Source organism: Macaca nemestrina, chromosome 5 (assembly GCF_043159975.1).
Source record: "Macaca nemestrina isolate mMacNem1 chromosome 5, mMacNem.hap1, whole genome shotgun sequence".
NCBI classification, from domain to species: Eukaryota; Metazoa; Chordata; class Mammalia; order Primates; family Cercopithecidae; genus Macaca; species Macaca nemestrina.
In genome coordinates, this window is record NC_092129.1 from 150,645,219 (window position 1) to 150,666,893 (window position 21,675).

The window sequence follows — 21,675 nt, forward strand, 5'->3', positions numbered from 1 at the left end:
TCTGGGTGCTTGGTGGTTGCATTTGTTAAGGAATCGAAGAAGCAGTTCTTGCCCAGGCAACCTGCCCCCAGCCAGAAGACTCAGGGGTGGGCCCAGAACACAGGCCTACCCCTTTCTTCAGCTCTCTGAAGTTTCCATTGTTCATTGCTCTTTGGTGGTTGATAGCCTTATCTGCAGCTCACAGTCGGCCAATCCCAGAGGATTAGTGGGTCTGGCTTCTGTATAAATTAGGGGTGCTGTAGAGGCTTCTTATCGATGACTGAGGCCAGGGCCCAGGCTGTTGTCCTCACAGGAGCCTGGTTAATGACATGGCAGACACAGTGGCTGTGGTCAGCCTGGAGTGGACTACACTGCCACTCTCACCAAACAGTAAGTGAAACTATTGGGCTGGGGACAGGATTTCAGAAGAGAACGATGGTGAAGTGGAGAAGCATGAGGACAGTGAATGTTGGAGAGGGGGCTTGGAGAAAAGAGGGCGTGCTTGAATGGGGAGGGGTCTTGGGGAAGGTTGGGGAATAGAAGTCAAGGCGGGAGGAGCGTGAGGACTCACAGGCACCTAGCCTCTCCTCCAGCAGCAGCACCTGGTCGCTGAGAGATTCGATCCGTCACCCCGGCCCCACAGCTCAGCCACCTGTTCTGGCTGCAGCTCTTCAGGCGGCATGGGCAGCACCGCTCGGACCCAGGCTCCAGCCTGACTGGCCCACTACAAAGGAAGAGATGCCTCAGGGTATGGATAGTGACGTCTGGCCTCGCCCCACCCAGCAGGCTTAGCTTACCTGCTCCAGCCGCTCCAGGCGCCCTCGCAGCTCGCGAATCTCCCGCTTCAGAGCGCGCTCGTCTTTTTCCGCCTCCCGAACTAGGGACAAAGAAGACCAAGAACATAACCACTGCCAAGCCTGGACGCCTGTCCCGGGTTCCCCCGGTGGCCTGTATTCCTGCCCGCTCACCGGCCACGCTGAGTATGCTGGCACTGGTTGGGGGTTCTGGGGACCCCTCCGTGCAGGTGCGCCCGTCCAGGCCTAGCACTAGGTCGTGCGGGCAGCCGCAGGTGAAGCTGCCTGCGGTGTTAAGACAACGGTGCGAGCAGAGGGTGATGCCGGTCCTACATTCATCCACGTCTAGTTACCGAAAAGAGGAAGGGGCTGAGAGAGGGGGCGGGGAAAGCGCCAGGGTACTTGGGGAGGACAAGCTGACTCACCCACATGACAGTGCTTCCCTCCCCAGCCGGGGGCGCACTCGCACTGGTCAGGCCTAACGCAGACGCCTCCGTTCTGGCACGGCTTGGCGCAGATGGCTGCAGACAGAGAAGTGGGGTTCAGTCTCTAACCGATGACCCAGCTCCCCAGCTCCGTGGGGCGCGCCTCCCCGCAAGGCCTGGAAGACTCAGCCTCACCTTCACAGGTGAGTGCCCCCGGGTGCCGCTTCTTCCAGCCCTGGCAGCACACTGCATGGGTCTGCTGCACCTCCCGCCTCACCTCCCGCCACGTAACGCGGTACGTGGTCCTGGAACACAGCGCCTGGCTCAGGACCCTGAGTACGGGTCCTGGTCGGGGTTCTTGGGGTCCCATCTCCCCATCCCTCACCTGTAAGTGCTGCAGATGCGCCTCCCAGCGCACAAGGTCAGGTAGGGCTTGTACACTGGTTGGCTGTAAGACTCGTTATAGCGGAGCGGGACCACCAGTGTCTGCTTGGAGCAGACTCCCTGACTGCGTCCATGCCAGAGGATGAGGTGGGAGAGATTGAGTAGGCCAGGCCCTGGGGAGCCAGGAGTCCCACTTCCCTCAAGAGGCTACTGAGGCCCCGCTCCCCCTCCAGATGACAGCCTCTCACCCCCATTCTAAACTTTCAGTTAAGTTTTGCCTCCTGTCAAGCCCCATCCCCAACAGAAGGCTCCCGAGAAGAGCTCACCCGGGTCCCACCCCCTCTGTTGTCACCTCTCTCTGAGGAATCCACCCTTGGCCCCCTCGCCTGATATCAGTAGCAGGAGGAAGGAGAATCCGCCTAAGAGAGTCCACAGCTCAGCCCTGGACCCCATGATTCTCTTTGACGCTGGACCCTACAGGCTGCAGGCAAGAAAAGGTTAATGGATGTCCGTCCTCTCTCCTATTAATTTCTCCAGCACTAGTCCCTCCAAGGGCACTCTGCAGGTGCCCTCTAAGGGAGTCAGGACATTCACTGTTACATATTAGCCACCAGAATTGCCTACACCTGTGTGTACAACCCAGCGCTATCCTATCCTTAGCATATCATGATCCATTCAGCATCATAAAAGCTCACATCCCAGCACACTCCCTCCACCTCCCCTCTAACCTACTTCTCATCCCCTCTGCACAACCTGGAGGGACACACAGTCAACCCTCCCCTTATGACCCTCCTTTTTTTTTTTTTTTTTTTTTTTTTTTAAAAGGAGTTTCACTCTTATTGCCCAGGCTGGAGTGCAATGGCACGATCTCGGCTCACCGCAACCTCTGCCTCCCAGGTTCAAGTGATTCACCTGCCTCAGCCTCCCAAGTATCTGGGTTTACAGGCATGCACCACCATGCCTGGCTAATTTTTTGTTTTGTTTTGTTTTGTTTTTTGAGACAGGTCTTGCTCTGTCGCCCAGGCTGGAGGGCAGTGGCATGATCTAGGCTCACTGCAAGCTCCGCCTCCTGCGTTTATGCCACTCTCCTGCCTCAGCCTCCCGAGTAGCTGGGACTACAGGTGCCTGCCACCGCGCCCGGCTTTTTTTATTATTATTATTTTTAGTAGAGACAGGGTTTCACCGTGTTAGCCAGGATGGTTTCAATCTCCTGACCTTGTGATCCGCCCACTTCAGCCTCCCAAAGTGCTGGGATTACAGGCGTGAGCCACCATGCCCAGCCTGTTTTATTTTTTTTTGTTGTTGTTGTTGTTGTTTTCTTTAGTAGAGACAGGGTTTCTCCATGTTGGTCATGCTGGTCTTGAACTCCCGACCTCAGGTGATCTGCCCGCCTCAGCCTCCCAAAGTGCTGGGATTACAGGTGTGAGCCACCATGCACAGCCGACCCTTCTGTCTTTAACATGCCCTCTTATAACTTCATACCTTCAAAACCCTCGCTGACCGGGCATGGTGGCTCATGCCTGTAATCCCAGCACTTTGGGAGGCAGAGACGGGTGGATCACAAGGTCAGGAGTTCGAGATCAGCCTGGCCAAACTGGTGAAACCCCATCTCTACTAAAAATACAAAAAATTAGCTGGGCGTGGTGTTGGGTGCCTGTAATCCCAGCTACTTGGGAGGCTGAGGCAGGAGAATCACTTGAACCGGGGAGGCAGAGGTTGCAGTGAACCAAGATCGTGCCACTGCACTCTAGCCTGGGTGACAGAGCAAAACTCTGTCTCAAAAAAAAAAAAAAAAAAAAACCCTAGCTATATACCCTCACACCATACACATAAACCAAGCACCTGGAAACTCCACACCTTTCACACACTGCTACTCCCCTCACACACCCACACCATCACGTATGCCCTAAATGCACATCCCTTGCTCCAACAAAACACCCCTCAACTCACGCCCACCCTAAGTCTCTGAGTAAACCCCATTCTCCCCATTGAAATTCTCTCCCCACCTGCCTTCCTCGCTCTCTCCATTCCCACCTGGCTTCTCCTTTCTCCTGGGAGGCTTCAGGCAGACCAGCCTCAGCAGAAGCAGCTCAGACTGGTGGGTGGGCCTGGCAAGCTAAGAAGGAGAGGAGGGGCTGGGCCAGAGAGTCCTCCCATTCCTGCCCCCTCCCACAAGCCTCCTCCTTAGCTCCAGCAGGGTCAGCTCAGTAGGGTCAAGTCCCACCACCCTCATCCCCGCCCCAGCAAAGGGCTCCCTAGAAGTATCTTTCCAACCCTCTGAGGCCCCTATTTCTGGACTCCCCAGATCAGAAGCTACGAGCTCTGTAACACCACCAGTACCCCCTTCAACCCGACACAGACTAGGGGAGAGTTAGGGGGCAGAGAAACAGCTGCAGGGAACAAAGCAGGTCAGGTTATGGGAGAAAAAGCAAGATCAGCTGAGGAAAGCTAGAAGGGCAAGTCGTCACAAAGGGGCAGGGGGGCAGCCCAGGGCACCAAGGGGAAAACTGCCCCCCTTGAGGACATTTGTTAGGGCTTAGGGGGAGCAGAATTGAGTCAGCCACCACCTCCCATGCCAGAGCAGACAGGGCCCTATTGTCTCAGCCAAAATTCCTTCTTTCAAGGAAGAGGAGGCTCATTGTCCAGCCCTACACCCAGCTCTGGCCCACAAAGCTCAAAAGGGGCACAAAAAATGCCCACCCTGACCCTCTGCCCCCTCGTCTAGCCTGGGGGTGGCAGGCGCATTCCACCCATGAGGCTGAGGCCCAAACCACTGGAGCCCTGAGCTTAACCCCCCAGTCTTGGGGACTGGGAGAGGAAAAGAATTGTCTTCAGCAGGAAAGAACCCACAGAGAATCAGGAACCCACAAAGAATGGGCATTGAGAGAGAGCGGAAACACCAAGGGGGTCCCCACCCTAGACCAGGCATCTGGGCACCCAGGCCTCAGGCTCCGTCCCCACCCTCCTTGCGGAGCCAGGTCCCCTCCACCTGGAAATGAGCCACGTCACACTGAGGAAATGGAACTTTATTTCCATAAATACAGGGGTTACACCCATTCAAGGGTAGTTAAAAGAGGGCCTGGGGCCTCAAAGAAACTGGGCTCTCCCAGGGGGGTACTCCAACACTGATCATAGGGACTGGGGGATCCCCAAACCTGAGATGGGCCTCATAGGCCACAGATATTCCCCAACACTGACACTTCAAAAATGGAACTGTCCCCATAGGGGAGCCTCAGAACCCCACTCTCATGGGTAGTCTCTCTTAGGGGTCAGGAGGGCTGATGACAGGGGACTTCAGAGAAAAAAGGGAACATGGGGAGAAGAGAAGCTAAAAATGTCCTGAGTGGCCTGGAAGGAGACCCCTGTGGTGGGCAGGCGTGGGTTCTCCTCCCATACAGCCAGATACGGAGGAGCAGCAGCAGCAAAAGCAGCCACAAGTTAAAAACATGGTTTCTCAATTCCCAACTTCGGCCTTGAGAGAAAGGGAGAGCACGGAGCAATCCCCCAAATGAGAAGACATGAGGTAGGGGAGGCCTGGACTTGTCATTCACGGAGGAGCAGAGGAAGGGGGTTCTGGGAGGCCAGGTTGGTGGGGGATAATATGGGAGCAATGAGGTGGTCACAGGCACACCAAAGCCTGACATCTGCTTTCCAAGGCCACCACTTGGTCTCTGGACTGAGGAGTTCCTGGGGACCCCTGAATATATCCTCAGGAGAGCCAAGGTTCAATGCAGGTCTCATAAAGGGTACGGTTGGAGTGCCAGGCTGTGTGGGAGATCCCGGCCATCGGACACCTCACTATGGCCCCCCGGGCCAATAGAGTCTTCAACCCAAAAGAATCCCGCAGATAAACCTTCAAAGTGGTCGAAGGGGCATGGAAGCATGGAAGAGAGACATAAGGAGAGACAAAGTGAGTTACTGCTGGGATCCTGGACCTCCTCCCCACAGGGTGAACCCTTCAGCTTGGGAGTCACACAGAGGGCTCTGGAATAAGGTGGGACAGTGGATGGAAGGGAAGTAATCCCAGGGGGCTCACCAGTTGCTCCTCCATCTCCAGGACCGTCTCATTTGCATCATAGAAACCAAAGAAGCTACAAAGAGATTTGTGGGGAAGTTATCAGAAGAGCTGGAGAAAATCTGGCTAGGCGCAGTGGCACATGCCTGTAATTGCAGTACTTTGGGAGACCAAGGCAGGCAAATCACCTGAGGCCAGGAGTTCGAGACCAGCCTGTCCAACATGGTGAAACCCCATCTCTACTAAAAATACAAAAATTAGCCGGGCATGGTGGCAGGTGCCTGTAGTCCCAGCTACCCAAGAGGCTGAGGCAGGATAATTACTTGAACCCAGGAGGTGGAGATCTCAGTAAGTTGAGATCAAGCCACTGCACTCCAGCCTGGGTGACAGAGTGGGACCCCCGTCTCAAAAAGGAAAGGAAAGGAAAAAGGAAAAGAAAAAGGAAAGGAAAAAGGAAAAAAAAAAGGAAGAAATCAAGGTGGGCCAAGGTCCCAAAGGAACCCAAGGCCTACTGGGGAAACAGGCAGCAAGGGAGGACACTCAAAAATATCTCACTGGATATAGGTACCTCATGAGGTGATACACTGAAGATATGACCTCACTTCTGTAGAAACCCCATCAAAAATGCATTACTGGCCAGGCGAGATGGCTCACACCTGTAATCCTAGCACTTTGGGAGGTCAAGGCTGGCGGATCACCTGAGGTCGGGAGTTCAAGACCAGCCTGGCCAACATGGCGAAACCCCATCTCTACTAAAAATACAAAATTAGTTGGGTGTGGTGGTTCAAGCCTGTAATCCCATCACTTAGGGAGGCCGAGGAGGGTGGATCACCTGAGGTCAGGAATTCGAGACCAGCCTGGCCAACGTGGAGAAACCCTGTCTCTACTAAAAATACAGAATTAGCTGGGCCTGGTGGCGGGCGCCTGTAATCCCAGTCACTCGGGAGGCAGAGGCAGGAGAATTGCTTGATTCTGGGAGGCAGAGGTTGCAGTGAGCCGGGATCGCGCCACTGCACTCCTGCCTGGATGACAGAGTGAGACTCCATCTCAAAAAAAAAAAAAAAAAAGAATACCTAAGCATGAGGAAATATCCAACCCACACTGAGGGAAATTCCACACAACAGCTGATCAGTATGCTTCAAAAAATATCAATGTCATATTAATGTCATGGACAAAGACTAAAAACCATTCCAGATTAAAAGATACTAAAGAGGCCTGGTACAGTGGCTCATGCCTATAATCCCAGCACTTCGGGAGACCGAGGTGGGCAGATCACCTGAGGTCAGCAGTTCGAGACCAGTCTGGCCAACATGGTAAAACCCCATCTCTACTAAAAATACAAAAATTAGCTGGGTGTGGTGGCATATGCCTGTGATCCCAGCTACTCGGGAGGCTGAGGCACACTTGAACTTGGGAGACAGAGGTTGCAGTGAGCTGAGATCGCGCCACTGCACTCCAGCCTGGGAGACAGAGTGAGACTTTGTCTCAAAAAAAAAAAAAAAAAAAAAGGCCGGGTGTGGTGGCTCATGCCTGTAATCCCAGCACTTTGGGAGGCTGAGGAGGGTGGATCACCTGAGGTCTGGAGTTTGAGACCAGCCTGGCCAACATGGAGAAATCCTGTCTCTACTAAAAATATAAAATTAGTTGGGCATGGTGGCGGGCACCTGTAATCCCAGCTACTCGGGAGGCTCAGGCAGGAGAATCACTTGAACCTGGGAGGTGGAGGTTGCAGTGGCCCGAGATTGTGCCATTGCACTCCAGCCTGGGCAACAAGAGCAAAACTCAGACTCAATAATAAAAAAAAAAAGATACTAAAGAGACATGACAGGATCATGCAACTCAAGATCCTGATTTGGATCTTCCACTGGATATTATTTTTTTTCTATAAGGACAGTTGGAAAATTTTGAATAATCTGTGAGCGCATATTCAGGGCAATTTGAATCTATGTTTATTTTTAAACACAACATTAAAATAAATATATAAATAAATGTATATATATTGAGAAAAAAAGATATTAATGTAAACATGACAAAATGTTAACATTTGAGAAATGTAGGTGAGGAGTATACATGTCTGCTTTTTGCTATTTTGGCAACTTTTTTTTTTTTTTTTTGAGACAGGGTCTTATTCTTGTCACCCAGGCTGGAGTGCAATGGCAAGATTTCGGCTCACTGCAGCCTTGACCTCCCAGGCTCAAGCGATTCTCGCACCTCAGGCTCCTGAGTAGCTGGGACTACAAAGGCACACCACCACGCCCAGCTAATTTTTGTATTTTAGGTAAAGACAGGGTTTTGCCATGTTGCCCAGGCTGGTCTCAAACCCCTGGGCTCACGCCTTGGCCTCCCAAAGTGCTAGGATTACAGGCGCAAACCTCTCAAGTATGAAATTATTTCAAAACAAAAAGGTCTTAAAATCTCTTTTTTTTTTTTTTGAGATGGAGTCTTGCTCTGTCGCCCAGGCTGGAGTGCAGTGGCACCCTTTCGGCTCATTGTAACCTCCACCTCCCAGTTTCAAGCAATTCTCCTGCCTCAGCCTCCTGAGTAGCTGGAACTACAGGCATGCACCACCATGCCCAGCTACTTTTTGTATTTTTAGTAGAGACGGGGCTTCTCCACATTGCCCAGCTGTTCTCAAACTCCTGACCTCAGGTGATCCACCCGCCTCGGATTCCCAAAGTGCTGGGATTACAGGTGTGAGCCACCGCGCCCAGCCAGATGGAGTTAAAATCTTTTAATTAAAAAATATTGGCCGGGCAAGGCCGGGCATGGGGGCCATACTTTCTCCCTGGGGGGTTCTTCCACCCAGAGCACAACTCTCTCCTTCACTTCCTTCAGTCTCTAATTGAATGGCAGCTCTTCCAGGAGGACTTCGGCCACTATTGAAACTAGGCCCCAGTCATCCTCTAATCCTTTCCCCTGCCTTATTACCTGACATATATATTTGTATATATGTATCAGCTGTCTTACAAACTAGACTATAAGCTAGGTAACATTAGGAACTTCTCTTTTATTTACCACTGCATCCCCAGGGCCCAGAACAAGCCTGAGCCCATAATGTTGAATAAATATTTCTTGAGTGATTCAAGTAGCTCAGGTAACATTACAGATCACTCATGGTGACCTATAACACAGGAAAGCACATAGTACCATGGAGTCATGGGTTTTTTTTCTAAGGAATAGGATGGAGGGGACAAAGCTGGAGGCTGTTATAATAGTCCAGGTAAATAAAGAGGTGGTAGGAAATGTGATAAAATGGCATAGAACTATACACACACATTGAACCAATGTGAATTTCCTGGTTTTGATATTGTGCTATAATTACATAGGATGCAACCACTGGGGGAAGCTGGGTGAAGGGCCTCTCTATACTATCTTTGCAATTTCCTATGAATCTATAAGAATTTCAAAATTAAAAGTTTTTATAAAATGAGGGAGGGGGTGATAGGGATGGAGAGGAGAAGTGTCAGCAGGACTTAGTGACTGGTTTGATACAAGGGGTTGGGATATGACTCCCAGGTTTTGGTCTTGGGTGACATGATGAAATGGGGGGAGGCGCACTAACTGAACGGTGGAAGGAGCAGGCTAGTTTTAGGCATGAGATAAAGATCGATTGGGGTTAGGGGATGTCTTTAGCCAATCTTCAGGCCACACAATCCCTTATTACCTGGACTGCCAGGGAGTAATAACACCATCATCAGGGCCCCCAATCAGCACCAGGTGGCCCACACGAAGAAAGTTCTTCCGCCATACTGTAGGATGGGAAGAAGAGAGGCTGAATCAGCCACAGGGGTCAGGATAGGTTGGAGAGGGAGACATAGGGAGTCAAAGAAGCAGAAAAAGCAACACAGGTAGGAGCCCAAATTCTCACCTGTGGCATTGGGATGGTCTCTTTCCCCATTGATCAGGGCCAGGAAGCTGCTGGCATTGAGGTACAAGTCATCGTGGTGGGGATCTGGGTACAAAGGGCAGTTAGAAAAAGAAGTACAAAAAGGAGGCAAGACTGGTGGTGAAAAGCCCAATAAGGAAGCTGCAGCAATAGTCAAGGTGGATAGTAATAAAATAGTAGTGATAATATGGGCCAGGTGCAGCGGCTTACGCCTATAATCCCAGCACTTTGGGAGGTCGAGGCAGGTGGATCACTTCTTGAAGTCAGGAGTTCGAGACCAGCCTGCCCAACATGGCAAAACCCTTTCTCTACTAAAAATACAAAAGTTAGCCAGGCATGGTGGTCCATGCCTGTAATCCAAGCTACTCAGGAGGCTGAGGCACAAGAATCACTTGAACCCAGGAGGTGGAGGTTACAATGAGCTGAGATTGCACCACTGCACTCCATCCTGGGCAACACAGTGAGACTCCGTCTCAAAATAATAATAATAGTAGTGATAATAACTGTAAACATAGTAACAAGTACTTTTTTTTTTTTTTTTTTTTGAGACAGAGTCTTGCTCTGTCGCCCAGGCTGGAGTGTAGTGGCACGGTCTCAGCTCACTACAAGCTCTGCCTCCTGGGTTCATGCCATTCTCCTGCCTCAGCCACCCAGGTAGCTGGGACTACAGGCGCCCACCACCACGCCCAGCTAATTTTTTGTATTTTGTTAGCCAGGATGGTCTTGATCTCCTGACCTCGTGATCTGCCCGCCTTGGCCTCCCGAAGTGCTGGGATTACAGACGTGAGCCACCGCGCCCGGCCTCACTTTTCTTTTTTTGAGACGAAATCTCTGTCACCCAGGCTGAAGTGCAATGGCACAATCTCCGCTCACTGCAACCTCTGCCTTCCAGGTTCAAGCAATTCTCCTAACTCAGCATCCCAAGTAGCTGGGATTACAAGCGTGTGCCCTCACCCAGCTAATTTTTTTGTATTTTTAGTAGAGATGGGGTTTCACCGTGTTGGCCAGGCTAGTCTTGAGCTCCTGACCTCAGGTGATCTGCCCACCTCCGCCTCCCAAGGTGCTGGGATTACAGGTGTGAGCCACCACACCTGGCAATAGCAAGTACTTTTATCTAGCATCTACTATATGAGCCAGGTGCTATTCAAAGTACATTGCATTCATTTATTGATTTAATCCTTACAACCACCTGATGAAGTACATGCTATAATATTTTACAGATAAGGAAAATTGAGTAAGTAACAGAATGGTTAAGTAACTTGCCCAAAGTCACCCAATAGGGTCAAGATTCAAACCCAAGTATTCTGGTCCCATGGTCTGGTCTAGAGGTTGGCAAACTGTGACCAATGGGCCAAATCCAGCCCGCTACTTGTTTTTGTAAATGAAGTTTTATTGGAACACAGGAACATTCATTCACATATGGTACATGGCTGCTTTCACACTACAACAGCAGAATTGAGGAGTTGTGAAACAGACTCTATGTCCTACAAAGTCAAAAATATTTACTCTCTGGCCCTTTATAGACAAGGTTTGCTGACTCCCACAACAGACTAAACCTTCTAAGGCAATAAGGTGACACACTTAAAACATTCTGGGCCGGGTGCGATGGTTCACACCTGTAATCCCAGCACTCTGGGAGGCCGAGGCAAGTGGATCACCTGAGGTCAGGAGTTTGAGACCAGCCTGGCCAATACGGCAAAACCCCATCTCTACTTAAAATACAAAACTTAGCCGGGCGTGGTGGCACCTGCCTGTAATCCCAGCAATAGCAAGTTGCTACTAGGGGAACTGAGGCAGGAGGATCACTTGAACCTGGGAGGCAGAGGTTGCAGTGCGCCGAGATCGGCACTGCACTTCAGCCTGGGCAACACAGCAAGACTCCTTCTCAAAAAAAAAAAAGAAAAAAGAAATTCTGAACAGACCCTGTTCAAATAGCTCAATAAATGTTATCTTTATTGTTATCACTGCTATTGGTTGTAGCAGAGGTGGAAGCAACTGACCTGATCCATGGAAGCCCCAGTTCAGCATCCCCACTCACCATGCCAGTAGTTGCAGATGGAGAATTCCTGGCCCCAGGGGCTATAGCAGATCCGATAGAGGTTAGACCGCATGGAGGTGGGGAACAGCCACTTCAAGTAGTCCGTGTCTGGCAAGAGAATGGCAGTTAAGTGACCATAAACCTCTGTTCCCCCAAAACTCAGGGCATTCTGTGGGGTCTAGTGCCCACTCACCTCCATACTGTCCCATCTGTGGAGAGGAGAGGGAGATGAAAGAATCCACATTGTGATCATCCATGACAGAAAGCAGAGCCCGGCACACAAGGCCCCCTGTAGGCAGAACACCACATTGGGCAGACACTTAAGGACAGCAAAGCCAGCAGCACCCCCCACCCCCACTGCCACACACACACACATACACAGACACACACACACACACACATACTGTACATAAAAGAGACTGAGGCTTACAGAAGGCAGGCACACCCTGTGCCAAAATGTCACACATCATATAAGTGACTGAGCCCGAATTAGATGCTGGGCCTCCTGCCTCTAATTCTAAGATGTTTTTACCTGCCCCATTTGCCCTTATGTCCAAGAACCATGGTTAATAGGAAACAAAGGGGTAGCAGTGTAGGGAGCCTCCCTCCCATTCAAGACAGAGATGAGACCCAGCTGCTGAGGGAAGTCAGAAAGGAAGGGTTCAGGTACCAGGGTTGTGCCTGGAGCAATGTGGTTCAGAAAAAGGGACACTAGGAAGTGTCCCTCAGATAAGGATCAAGCCTCAGATAGGGCTTAGGAGTTAGGGGCAGGGGAGTCGCCTACCCTGCGAGTAGCAGATGAGATGCACCCCTTGAGGGGCCTTTGCCATGATGGGGACCACAGCCTCTCGGAACCCTTGCACCTGTTCCCACAGGGGTCGCAAGCTCTCTCTCCCATCGAAGAGATCGAGCACTGTCACCACAGTCCCGGGGTGTGTCTGTGGGAAGGGGGCAATGCAGCCACGGGGATAGGCTAAGAAGCTCCCACACGCCACCCCTGGCCCGCATCCACAGGTCTATTGTACCCTGCTAGAACCAGGGATCCCGTCCCCCAACTCTCCCCCACGCCAGCACCAGCTCCCTGAGGAACTGGGCAGGCCCAGAGGGGTGGCTTTCAGTTCCCCGCTCTCCCTCCCCTGCCACAGTAGACGCCTCTAACGCCCTGCACCCAGGTGTCCCCTGCCAGACCTCATTGATGTATTCCAGCAGGTGGCGGAAGCTGTACGAGCTGTCGAAGAGCCCATGCACCACGATGACCGGCTTGTAGGACGCGCGGTGGGGCGCGGGGGCTGCAAGCAGCAGCAGCGGCAGGAAAGGTAACAGGAGTAGGACCCACGCCGCGGGGAGCCGCTGCCCCCAGAGCCCCAGCATGCTCCCGCCTGAGAAAAGGGTGATAAAGGCCTGTGAGGGAGATGGCAACACCCTCCTCCCTCGGAACAGACGCCTGGCAATCAAGCCACCTCCTCTCGGTCCCACACCAGGTCCCTCACCAGGTCCCTGTCACAAAATAGCCTACTTTTAACTTACTCCAGCCCTCTCCCTACAAACACACCCCCCTACCACGTTGACGCACCAACGCGCACCCGAAGTCCCGCCCCCAACTCAGCGTTCGGGGGACTTGTTCCCTAGGTTCAGGGATGAAAGCATCTTCCCAGCCATGAACAACGCGGAGTTCTGTAATAACCGAGCAGCAGCCCAGGCCCCTTGAAGCGTGCAAACTCCCACCTGGCCTGGGTCCGTAGGCCTCGCTCCACCCGCTGTTTACTTCTCCCAAGACTGGAACCCACGGGGGAGGGGGAAGGGTGAGGAAAGACAGCGCAGGGGAATGACGGATGGGAGGGGGAAGGACGGGCTGCTTGGGGTCGCGCAAATCCGTCACGTCCGGGGCTTTCTCTGGCAACCGCGCGAGCGTTCCCGGCTACACAGACCCAGTACCGGAGGGGCAATGGAATATTCCATTGCGCTCTTGGTGCTGGGGAGGAACTAGGCGGAGCGATCCATTTAGGCCGGTGGGGAGAGGAAAAAGCAGCAAACATATTCTGGGAATGGAAAGAAGGCCTCTCCAGGCTTCGTTGCCCCCAGCGACCCAAAGGTCCGATTTCCCCCGCCTTGATTCTCCCCACTTCCCAATACAGGCGTCTGGCTCGCAGCGGAACACGAAGTTTTCATTCCCCAAGGGGCGGCCGGGGGGTGGACCAGGGAAAGGTAGTCCTCTGCATTTTGCCGTGTGCTGGGTGAGTGGCAGGGTGGCCTGGAGGGCTGATGCCAGCCCGGGCTTGCCCCTCAATACCCACCCCCACCCCACCCTCCAGTCCGCCCCAGGTCAGCGACTTACAACTCTTCATTCTGAAGTGCGTGTAGTGCCCTTGTCTCCAGAGACGCGGAGAGTCCTCGAGGCCCCTTGAGCTAAGTGCAGCCTGGCCCAATTTCTCCTGCCCTACTCTACTCCCCTCCCTATAAGCGACCCACCCCCAAGGGGCGGAGGGCGCATAGGGATGCGCTGACTCATGCCCTTGTAATTTCGACCAGTCTTTCAACCTGAGCGACCCCCACAATGTGGTTCTCTGAGTTACCTGTGGGTGGCTCCCTACCGAGACCCTCAGGCGTCCCACCTCTCCGCCTATAATCCCTACCCGACACCCTAGTGCCTCAGGGCTTTTACTTGTTAGGGTTTTTACTTAGCATTTAAAGACGTTTCTCTAGAGAGAAGGATTTCTCAGCATGTCTGAACCCCTCTCTCTGTTGACAAGGTCATTGCTTGGTCTAAATTTGTCTCAGTCAAACCATTTTGCTCTCGGAGTGGTGTAGAGTGACGATGGGGTGGCGGTGAGGGGTTGAGGGCTCACGCGAACGCCTAGTGACCAGAACGACTGGTGTGAAGCCGTGATCTGACTCTCTGGAGCCTGAGACTGGTTTCAGCGAGAGCCTCAGTACTGCTCTGTAGTCTCCGCTAGGACACGGACGAAAAGGGACGCAGCCGGGAGAGCGACTGCCCCAGGTGGGGGCTGGGGGGGGTGTAAAGGAAGAATAATGATTATCTGGCTGTGTTTTTGTTTAAAAAAAAAAAAAGAAAAAAAAAACTGGTGTAAATCTCCATAGACTTCCTATCCTTGCTCCCTTCACCCACCCACGCGTTCCCAAGATGCAATAAGCAAATAAAAAGACTAATAACGCTGTACCGCAGGTCGACTCAGGAGGTGGAGATGCGTCTTGGTGGGAGGTGGTTGGTGGGAGTAGGGGGGTTTAGGGAATGGATCTGAACATTGACCGGCCCAGAGACTCTAAGCAGCCTCTTTAAAAGCAAAGGGAAAGTGGGGAAACCAGCACACATTACCAACAGAGCTGCCAGAAATGAGCAGTTAAGTCATACTCCCTACCCCCTCCAAAAGAGCTTCAGCTTCTTAGTCCTGGATGAAGAAGGTATGTATGCACACCGCCCAAACTCTCTCTCCCTTTCCCCCCCAAATTACAGACCTGGGCCTCCCTCTTTACCGCTAGGTTGGCAAGTTCACCATATCCTGGGAACTTTTCAGACCATCGCAGTTCTGAACTCTGCACAATTCTCTCTCACACACAAGTATTTATCTCTTCTAAATAGGGGGAAACTGGGGCCAAGGATTTGGGAGAAGACCCTGGCACCTTGCAGGGAGCTAAGACGGGGAGACAACGTGCCCCTGGAGGCACCTGGGTCATTAACTCCACTGAGAACCTGTTCACTTCCTCCCACAATATAATCACTAAGTGAGTCTTGGAGGGGGAGACTCCAGAGAGTTCTCTCTCCCTCCTTCCTTTCCTTAGTCCCACCCGCCTCGCCTGGTCTAGCCTCCGTGTTTCCATGACAACTCCAAAGGAGCCCAAACTGGGGGCTTGAATGCCAGGGTGAGAGGAGAAGAGAGGTGGTCCGAGAGCAGAGAGACCAAGTGGGAAACGTCTGAAGCGCTCCCCCTCCCTCGCCTCGGTCCCTTTAAGCTCCCCCCCTCCCCGCTCTCCCTCCGCCCGCCCCCCCCTCGCCCCCCCGCCGCTGCCTTCATCTCTCCATCTCTGCGCTGCTGCCGGCTGCGCCATCCAGCACCCAGACTCCAGCACCGGCCAGGGACCCCTACTCCGGCTGCAGGGACCCTGTCCCAGCGAGACCGCAGGCATGTCATCCGAAAAGTCAGGTAAAAACAATAACAAAACCTCCCACCCCCTCCACTGTCTCCAGACTCTCCTTCCCCCTTGCCCCAACCCCCTCCCTTACCCTCCTTAGCTGTAGTTCTATTTCATTTCCCTTCTCTCCAGCTCTCAACACTCCCCCAGTCCCCCTCCTCTTTCTGTCTCCCCCTTTCTCTTCCTTTCCTCTTTCCAGTCGCAGCCTCTGACCCTTGCCAACAACATGGGCAGGGGGGTAGGTTGAGAGGGTGAAGGAGGTACAGCCAGGTTCTGCAGGGATGGCATCGTTGGGAGTGACAGATGGACAATCACTGGCTGGCATGGAGACATCCTGTGAAGAAATATGGAGACATGACCAGATGGGGGTTGTCAAGGGAGCAAAATCCAGAGGGCTTTTCTTAATCCTTCCTAAAAGAGGTCCTGAGATTCTCATAGAGGTTGGGGCACTCCTCCCCCCACTGAAGGAATAGCAGAGGGGAACACATGTCATCCCACATGTGTTTATACAACTGTTGAATTGAGCACATATTAACACAGGGTTGCATGTCTACACATACGCACACACAGAACTAGCTCGGATAGGCCAGCCCAAAGGCAGCTATAGCAAAGGAGAGGGGATTGGGTCTTGCAGGTGAGAGCTGGGTGCATGGTGATGAAAAAGACACAAAAGAAGCAGACGAGAGTTGTGACCTCAAAACTAGATTGGAAGGAAGAAGGAGCGGGGGCAGATGGCCTAGATACAGCCCCTCTCTTGCCCCTCAAATTAGAGATGGTTTCTCACCTGTCTCTCTCTATGTGTATCTCCCATTATCTTTCTCCATCCCTGACCGGCTGTGTTTCCCCTTACCCCTTCTCAACTCATCACTGTGTCATCTTTCCCCTTATCCTCTCCTCCACTCACCTCCCCCAGGACTCCCAGACTCAGTCCCTCACACTTCTCCACCGCCCTACAATGCCCCTCAGCCTCCAGCCGAACCCCCAGCCCCACCGCCACAGGCAGCCCCTTCCTCGCACCATCACCACCACCACCACTACCATCAGTCTGGCACCGCCACCCTCCCGCGCTTAGGGGCAGGGGGCCTGGCCTCTTCCGCGGCCACCGCTCAGCGCGGTCCCTCCTCCTCCGCCACGCTGCCGAGACCCCCCCACCACGCCCCTCCCGGCCCTGCTGCCGGGGCACCCCCACCCGGCTGCGCTACCTTGCCCCGCATGCCACCCGACCCTTACCTGCAGGAGACTCGCTTCGAGGGCCCACTTCCCCCGCCGCCGCCCGCTGCCGCCGCCCCGCCCCCGCCGGCGCCAGCCCAGACTGCCCAGGCCCCTGGCTTCGTGGTGCCCACGCACGCGGGAACTGTGGGCACGCTGCCGCTGGGGGGCTACGTAGCACCCGGATACCCCCTGCAGCTGCAGCCCTGCACTGCTTACGTGCCGGTCTACCCGGTGGGCACGGTGAGTGCCGGGCAGACAGGGACATGGGAAAGAGGGGGGCGCGCAGGACTTGAAATTGGGGGTACGCAGGGGGCTGGTAGGATAGAGGAACAAGGGCCGGAAATAGGTAATGTTCCCAGCACAAGCCCTAAAAAGAAGGGAGCCTGAGACAGGAGGGACTAGGGAGACATCCGGGAGTAGGAGTCTACTGGGGCCCAAAGTCAGGGCCTGGGAGGGGGATCGGAGCCTAGAGGTTCAGAGGAGGTCTGAAAGTAGGAAACCGCCTGGCGGGGGTAAAATGGAAGCTGGGAACCAAGAGGGATGTGGGAGAAGCGTGGGACTAAGTGGGTAGGGGACGCCTGGTAGGTGTCTGGAGGGAAGAAACAAGGTCTGATGTGAGGCCAGGACAGCCCCAGTGGGACCATACCTTGCGGGAGAGAATGTAGAAAGCCCAAGAATATGGTGATTAATGAAGCAAGGAAGGGAGGAGAGGGGCTTAGGTGGAATTTATGGGTGTTCTGGAAGGGTAGTGGGTGCTTTGAGAAGCCATAGGAAAAATTGTGCTTTTAAAGTCACTTTGCCAGCCGCCCAACGCTGGTAGGCTGGGAGAGGGTCGGAGTGATGCCCCTTACCCCCAACTTTCCTTCCACAGCCATATGCAGGCGGGACCCCAGGGGGGACAGGCGTGACCTCCACTCTCCCCCCGCCGCCCCAGGGCCCAGGGCTGGCCCTGCTGGAGCCGAGGCGCCCGCCACACGACTACATGCCCATCGCGGTGCTGACCACCATCTGTTGCTTCTGGCCTACTGGCATCATTGCCATCTTCAAGGCAGTGCAGGTAAGGGGCAGGGGCATACTCCGTTTGGGGACGGGGGCAGGGAGTTCTGGGCGTTCTGGGGCCATCTCAGAGAAAGGCTGAGACGTTCGAACGAGGCTGCAGCTCTTTGACATCCTTCCCCCACCCCTCCCCCGTAGGTGCGCACGGCCTTGGCCCGCGGAGACATGGTGTCGGCCGAGATCGCTTCACGCGAGGCCCGGAACTTCTCCTTCATCTCCCTGGCCGTGGGCATCGCGGCTATGGTGCTCTGTACCATCCTCACCGTAGTCATCATCATCGCCGCGCAGCACCACGAGAACTACTGGGATCCCTAAAAACGCCCCCGGTCCGGCCCCACTCTGCGCCCCTCGACCTCCCAGGCTCTTTCTGCAGTCATACCGCGGACCCAATGGGCGCCCTGCACACCTGCTTCTGGGGCCGTCAGACTTGGATACATCGTAAACTCCGACTCCACGGAACGTCTCGCCTTGCGAGCAAGCTCCGAATCCAGTTCCTCAGGAACCCCTCCAAAACCCACAGTCCCAGGGACGCCGCTTTCCGGGATTCCGGCCAAACGCTGGACCCTCAGTCGCTCCAGGTCCCCTCACCCTCAAAGTGTAGCGCCCCCAGCCGAGCAACCTCGGTTTTGTCCCTAAAACCCAGCCTCCTCTATAAGCTCCGCCCCAACTCAGACAAAACCCCGCCTCCAGGTCGGCAGGCTCCGCCTTCTTTTCTTCTCCGCGGGGTGATTCAGTCCAGTGATTGGGTTTGTGGCTCCAGGCCTCGCTCACAGACGGACAGACTCCTCCCTTTCTTACTGCAAAAGGACCGAGCCCTGGGGTAGTAGCGCCCCCACACTCCGGTTTTTTCCAAGTACATTTTCGTCCCGCCACCCAGGTCTCTGCCTATTTTCTTGCTAATCCCAGAACCTTTCCTTTTGTTTTTTTTTAAGGACATTTGGGAAGTTCCTGGTGTAGGATCCTTCTCCCTGGGATAAGAAACCTGCCTGTAAACCCTCTGTAAATACTCCCTTCCACCCATCCCAGCCCCTGGGCAGCCGGGCAGAAGGGAATCCAGGCTATGGGACCTCCCAAGTCCCCGCTCCCTGCTCCCCTCGGCGGCCCCCGCCTTGTTCTGATCTGTGTGTGAGTGTGTGTGAACTTCTGAAAGACAATATTAAAGAGACTTAGTTGATTTATTGCCCGCAATTCCAAAGACTGCGGCCCCGCAAAGACCCTCCCCGCTTTTGGTTCCCCCTTTCACTTCCCTTCCTCTCCTCTTCCAGGGGAAAAAAAAAGAAAACCCGACAGAGACTAACGTGAGGGAGACAGATTCCCAGATCGCCAGAGAGACATATGAATATGGGGGATGGAGGGGAGCTCCCTGGGAACCCACCAGGGAAGACCTTAGGGTCCATTCTCAGTAAGGCTTTATTTTCTCAGTGAGGCTTTATTTCCCCAGTACCCCTTTTCCATTCCCTGCTATCCCCAGAACTCCAGGAAGGCAAGATGACAGAGAGGGCAGACCATGGTGAAGAAGATGGTCAAGGATAGAGTGATGGGGGCCAGGAAAAGATGCCAGCTGCCCATAGCTGTTCCTGACTGTGGGCTGGAGGGTGGCAGACAACTTGGATTAGAGCCCCACATGCTGGACTGTAGGGGGTATAGGAAAGGCAAAGAGAGCAGATTGCTGTGGGAGCACAGGGAGGAGGTCAATGGCCTCTCAAGTCTCCCTGGGACTAGTTGCCTTCTCCTACCCTGAGATCAACCAAGAGGCCTCTTTTGTGAGGGGAGTGGTGATTAAGGTATGGCGCCAGCAGTGGGCTTGGGTCTTTGGTTGTACACCCACAGGACAGGGTCCTATCCTGAATTTATGCATGTATGCAACATGCAGACTCCATGCTGGATGCTGATTGAGATGTCCATCCAGACAGCAGGTGTGACCCCTGACCTCATGGAGCTTACAATCTAGAAGGTTAGCTATGCACTGAGATAGGAGACGTGATAGGAGATGTGGGAGGAGGGTAGGGTGAGGCATGAATATCATGGGTTCTCCCTTGGATGTTTTGGATTTAATGTGCCTACCTTACCAAACTTCTTGAAAAACAGAATTCGTGGCTGGGTGCGGTGGCTAACACCTGTAATCCCAGCACTTTGGGAGGCCGAGGCAGGTGGATCACTTGAGGTCAGGAGTTCGAGACCAGCCTGGCCAACATGGTGAAACCCTGTCTCTACTAAAAATAAAAAATTAGCCGGGCGTGGTGACGGGCGCCTGCAGTCCCAGCTACTTCGAAGGCTGAGGCAGGAGAATCGTTTGAATTCGGGAGGCAGAGGTTGCAGTGAGCCGAGATTACGCCATTGCACTCCAGTCTGTGCAACAAGAGTGAAATTCCATCCCAAAAAGCTGGGGGGGTGGGGGGGGCCGGGAATATTGCTATCAGAGATATGTCTGTATATGTCTCTTTTTCATATCCACTATTTCTTGACTTACTGAAATATGCATCCACACCCTATTCTCTTGAAATCTCTCTCTCAAATGGCAACCAATTACCCAGATCCCAAATCAATGGCATTTTCACAGTACTCTGCCTCTCTAAACCCTCCCGTTTGTCCCTTGACCCTGAATTCCCCACACACCCAGGTTCAGAAACATATGACCTCCCTTCACCCCACCTCCACACAGACCTCTAACCATTCCGCCTCTACCTTCCCTCCCTGCTTTTTCTCCTCCCTTCAGCTAAGTGTCCATCTCTGATTTTTTTCCCTTCTCTGAGACTTTCCTTTGAAAAGCTCATTCACTCGACTCAGCTGATCAAATGCTTTTCCAACCTGTATTTTACATGCAGACGTTCTTTCCAGTGCCTGCAGATCATAGCTACATGGACGATGCTTGTTGGTCCTCTAAAATCAACACATTCCAAAACGAACTGATGAAATGCCATAGAAAACCTGCTTCCCTGTCTCTCTTAGTAGACCGTTTTCCCAATCACTCTTCCTTATCTGGAAATTTGCTGCCTCCTCCCTTTCCCTCCTGCCTTATTTTTGGTGTGCTCTCAAGCCCAGTCAGTTCTGCCACCACAATGTCTTTTGAATCTGTAATTTTTCCCCAGCCCTTGCTGGAAAAATTACCTCGTTAGGATTATTGCATCAGCTTTCCCAACAGGTCTCCCTACTTCCTACCTCTCCCTACCTCAAGTCTCCCTCCACACTATTGTCAGATCAGCCTCCCTAAACACACTTATGTAACTCCACTGCTCAAAAGCCCTTCAGGGTTCCCTATTGCCTACTCAATTATTTACAAAATTTTAATCTGGCCTTTAACAGCTTCCATAATTTAAAATTGTCCAGCTTCTCTGCTCATTCTAATTTCTAACCATACTGAATTACTCATCATTCCCACCTCCAGGTATTTGCCCAGCTGTTCCCAAATCTTAGACCTCCTTCCCAAAACTCTGCCTATTATAAACCAAATTGTTTGCAGCTTGTCACAAGTTTCAGAGGCTTTAGACCACATCTAGGCTCTTGCTCATGATGTTCTCCACCTCCTCACATCTGCCTCTCTACTTGGTCAAATTTTATCTATAATATATTTCAAGGCCCGGATCAATTCATCCCTCACTGTAGCAAAAAGGCATCTCTCTTTCCTCTTGGCTAGATTTAAGTAGTGGGTTTCCAAACAGAGCTTCATGCATTCCTTGGAGCAATGGTTCTTACCCCAGGTTACACATTAGAATCCACTGGGCAGCACTGAAATATCT

The 21,675-nt window shown here is 53.1% G+C and overlaps 3 protein-coding genes and 1 long non-coding RNA gene across 8 annotated transcripts; 2 read left to right on the forward strand and 2 right to left on the reverse strand.

The window, feature by feature from the left end:
* Positions 1 to 2: 2 nt before the first annotated feature.
* LOC105497583 (EGF like domain multiple 8) lies at positions 3 to 3,703 on the reverse strand. Of its 3 annotated transcripts, none has more exons than XM_071097225.1 (9): positions 3,617 to 3,703; positions 1,935 to 2,063; positions 1,584 to 1,706; positions 1,394 to 1,503; positions 1,199 to 1,294; positions 948 to 1,118; positions 777 to 856; positions 582 to 703; positions 3 to 296 (listed from the first exon to the last, which is right to left on the reverse strand). In XM_071097225.1, exons 2-9 carry the CDS (start codon positions 2,033 to 2,035, stop codon positions 287 to 289), a joined length of 813 nt encoding a protein of 270 aa, XP_070953326.1. In that variant the 5' UTR covers positions 2,036 to 2,063; positions 3,617 to 3,703; the 3' UTR covers positions 3 to 286. The 3 variants fall into 3 exon arrangements, 2 of the variants coding, with proteins under 2 accessions (XP_070953326.1, XP_011767080.2); XM_011768778.3 differs by having other exon boundaries at positions 551 to 703; XR_011623825.1 differs by having other exon boundaries at positions 777 to 1,118.
* LOC105497582 (palmitoyl-protein thioesterase 2) lies at positions 3,363 to 13,966 on the reverse strand. Of its 3 annotated transcripts, none has more exons than XM_011768774.3 (9): positions 13,857 to 13,966; positions 12,710 to 12,900; positions 12,306 to 12,459; positions 11,715 to 11,810; positions 11,522 to 11,629; positions 9,466 to 9,549; positions 9,262 to 9,346; positions 5,619 to 5,673; positions 3,363 to 3,698 (listed from the first exon to the last, which is right to left on the reverse strand). In XM_011768774.3, exons 1-9 carry the CDS (start codon positions 13,864 to 13,866, stop codon positions 3,540 to 3,542), a joined length of 942 nt encoding a protein of 313 aa, XP_011767076.1. In that variant the 5' UTR covers positions 13,867 to 13,966; the 3' UTR covers positions 3,363 to 3,539. The 3 variants fall into 3 exon arrangements, with proteins under 3 accessions (XP_011767076.1, XP_011767079.1, XP_011767078.1); XM_011768777.3 differs by lacking the exon at positions 13,857 to 13,966 and adding an exon at positions 13,247 to 13,443 and having other exon boundaries at positions 3,364 to 3,698; XM_011768776.3 differs by lacking the exon at positions 3,363 to 3,698 and adding an exon at positions 4,593 to 5,435.
* On the forward strand, positions 13,461 to 15,407 carry LOC139363437 (uncharacterized). The gene is made up of 3 exons (XR_011623826.1): positions 13,461 to 13,755; positions 13,834 to 14,941; positions 15,320 to 15,407. It is a non-coding gene; the product is annotated as an uncharacterized lncRNA (long non-coding RNA).
* A 115-nt stretch (positions 15,408 to 15,522) lies between these two features.
* On the forward strand, positions 15,523 to 19,112 carry LOC105497588 (proline rich transmembrane protein 1). Its single transcript, XM_011768791.2, has 4 exons — positions 15,523 to 15,681; positions 16,584 to 17,122; positions 17,754 to 17,939; positions 18,077 to 19,112. The coding sequence occupies exons 1-4, from the start codon at positions 15,663 to 15,665 to the stop codon at positions 18,251 to 18,253; spliced, it is 921 nt and encodes a 306-aa protein (XP_011767093.1). The 5' UTR covers positions 15,523 to 15,662; the 3' UTR covers positions 18,254 to 19,112.
* The last annotated feature ends 2,563 nt before the right edge of the window (positions 19,113 to 21,675 follow it).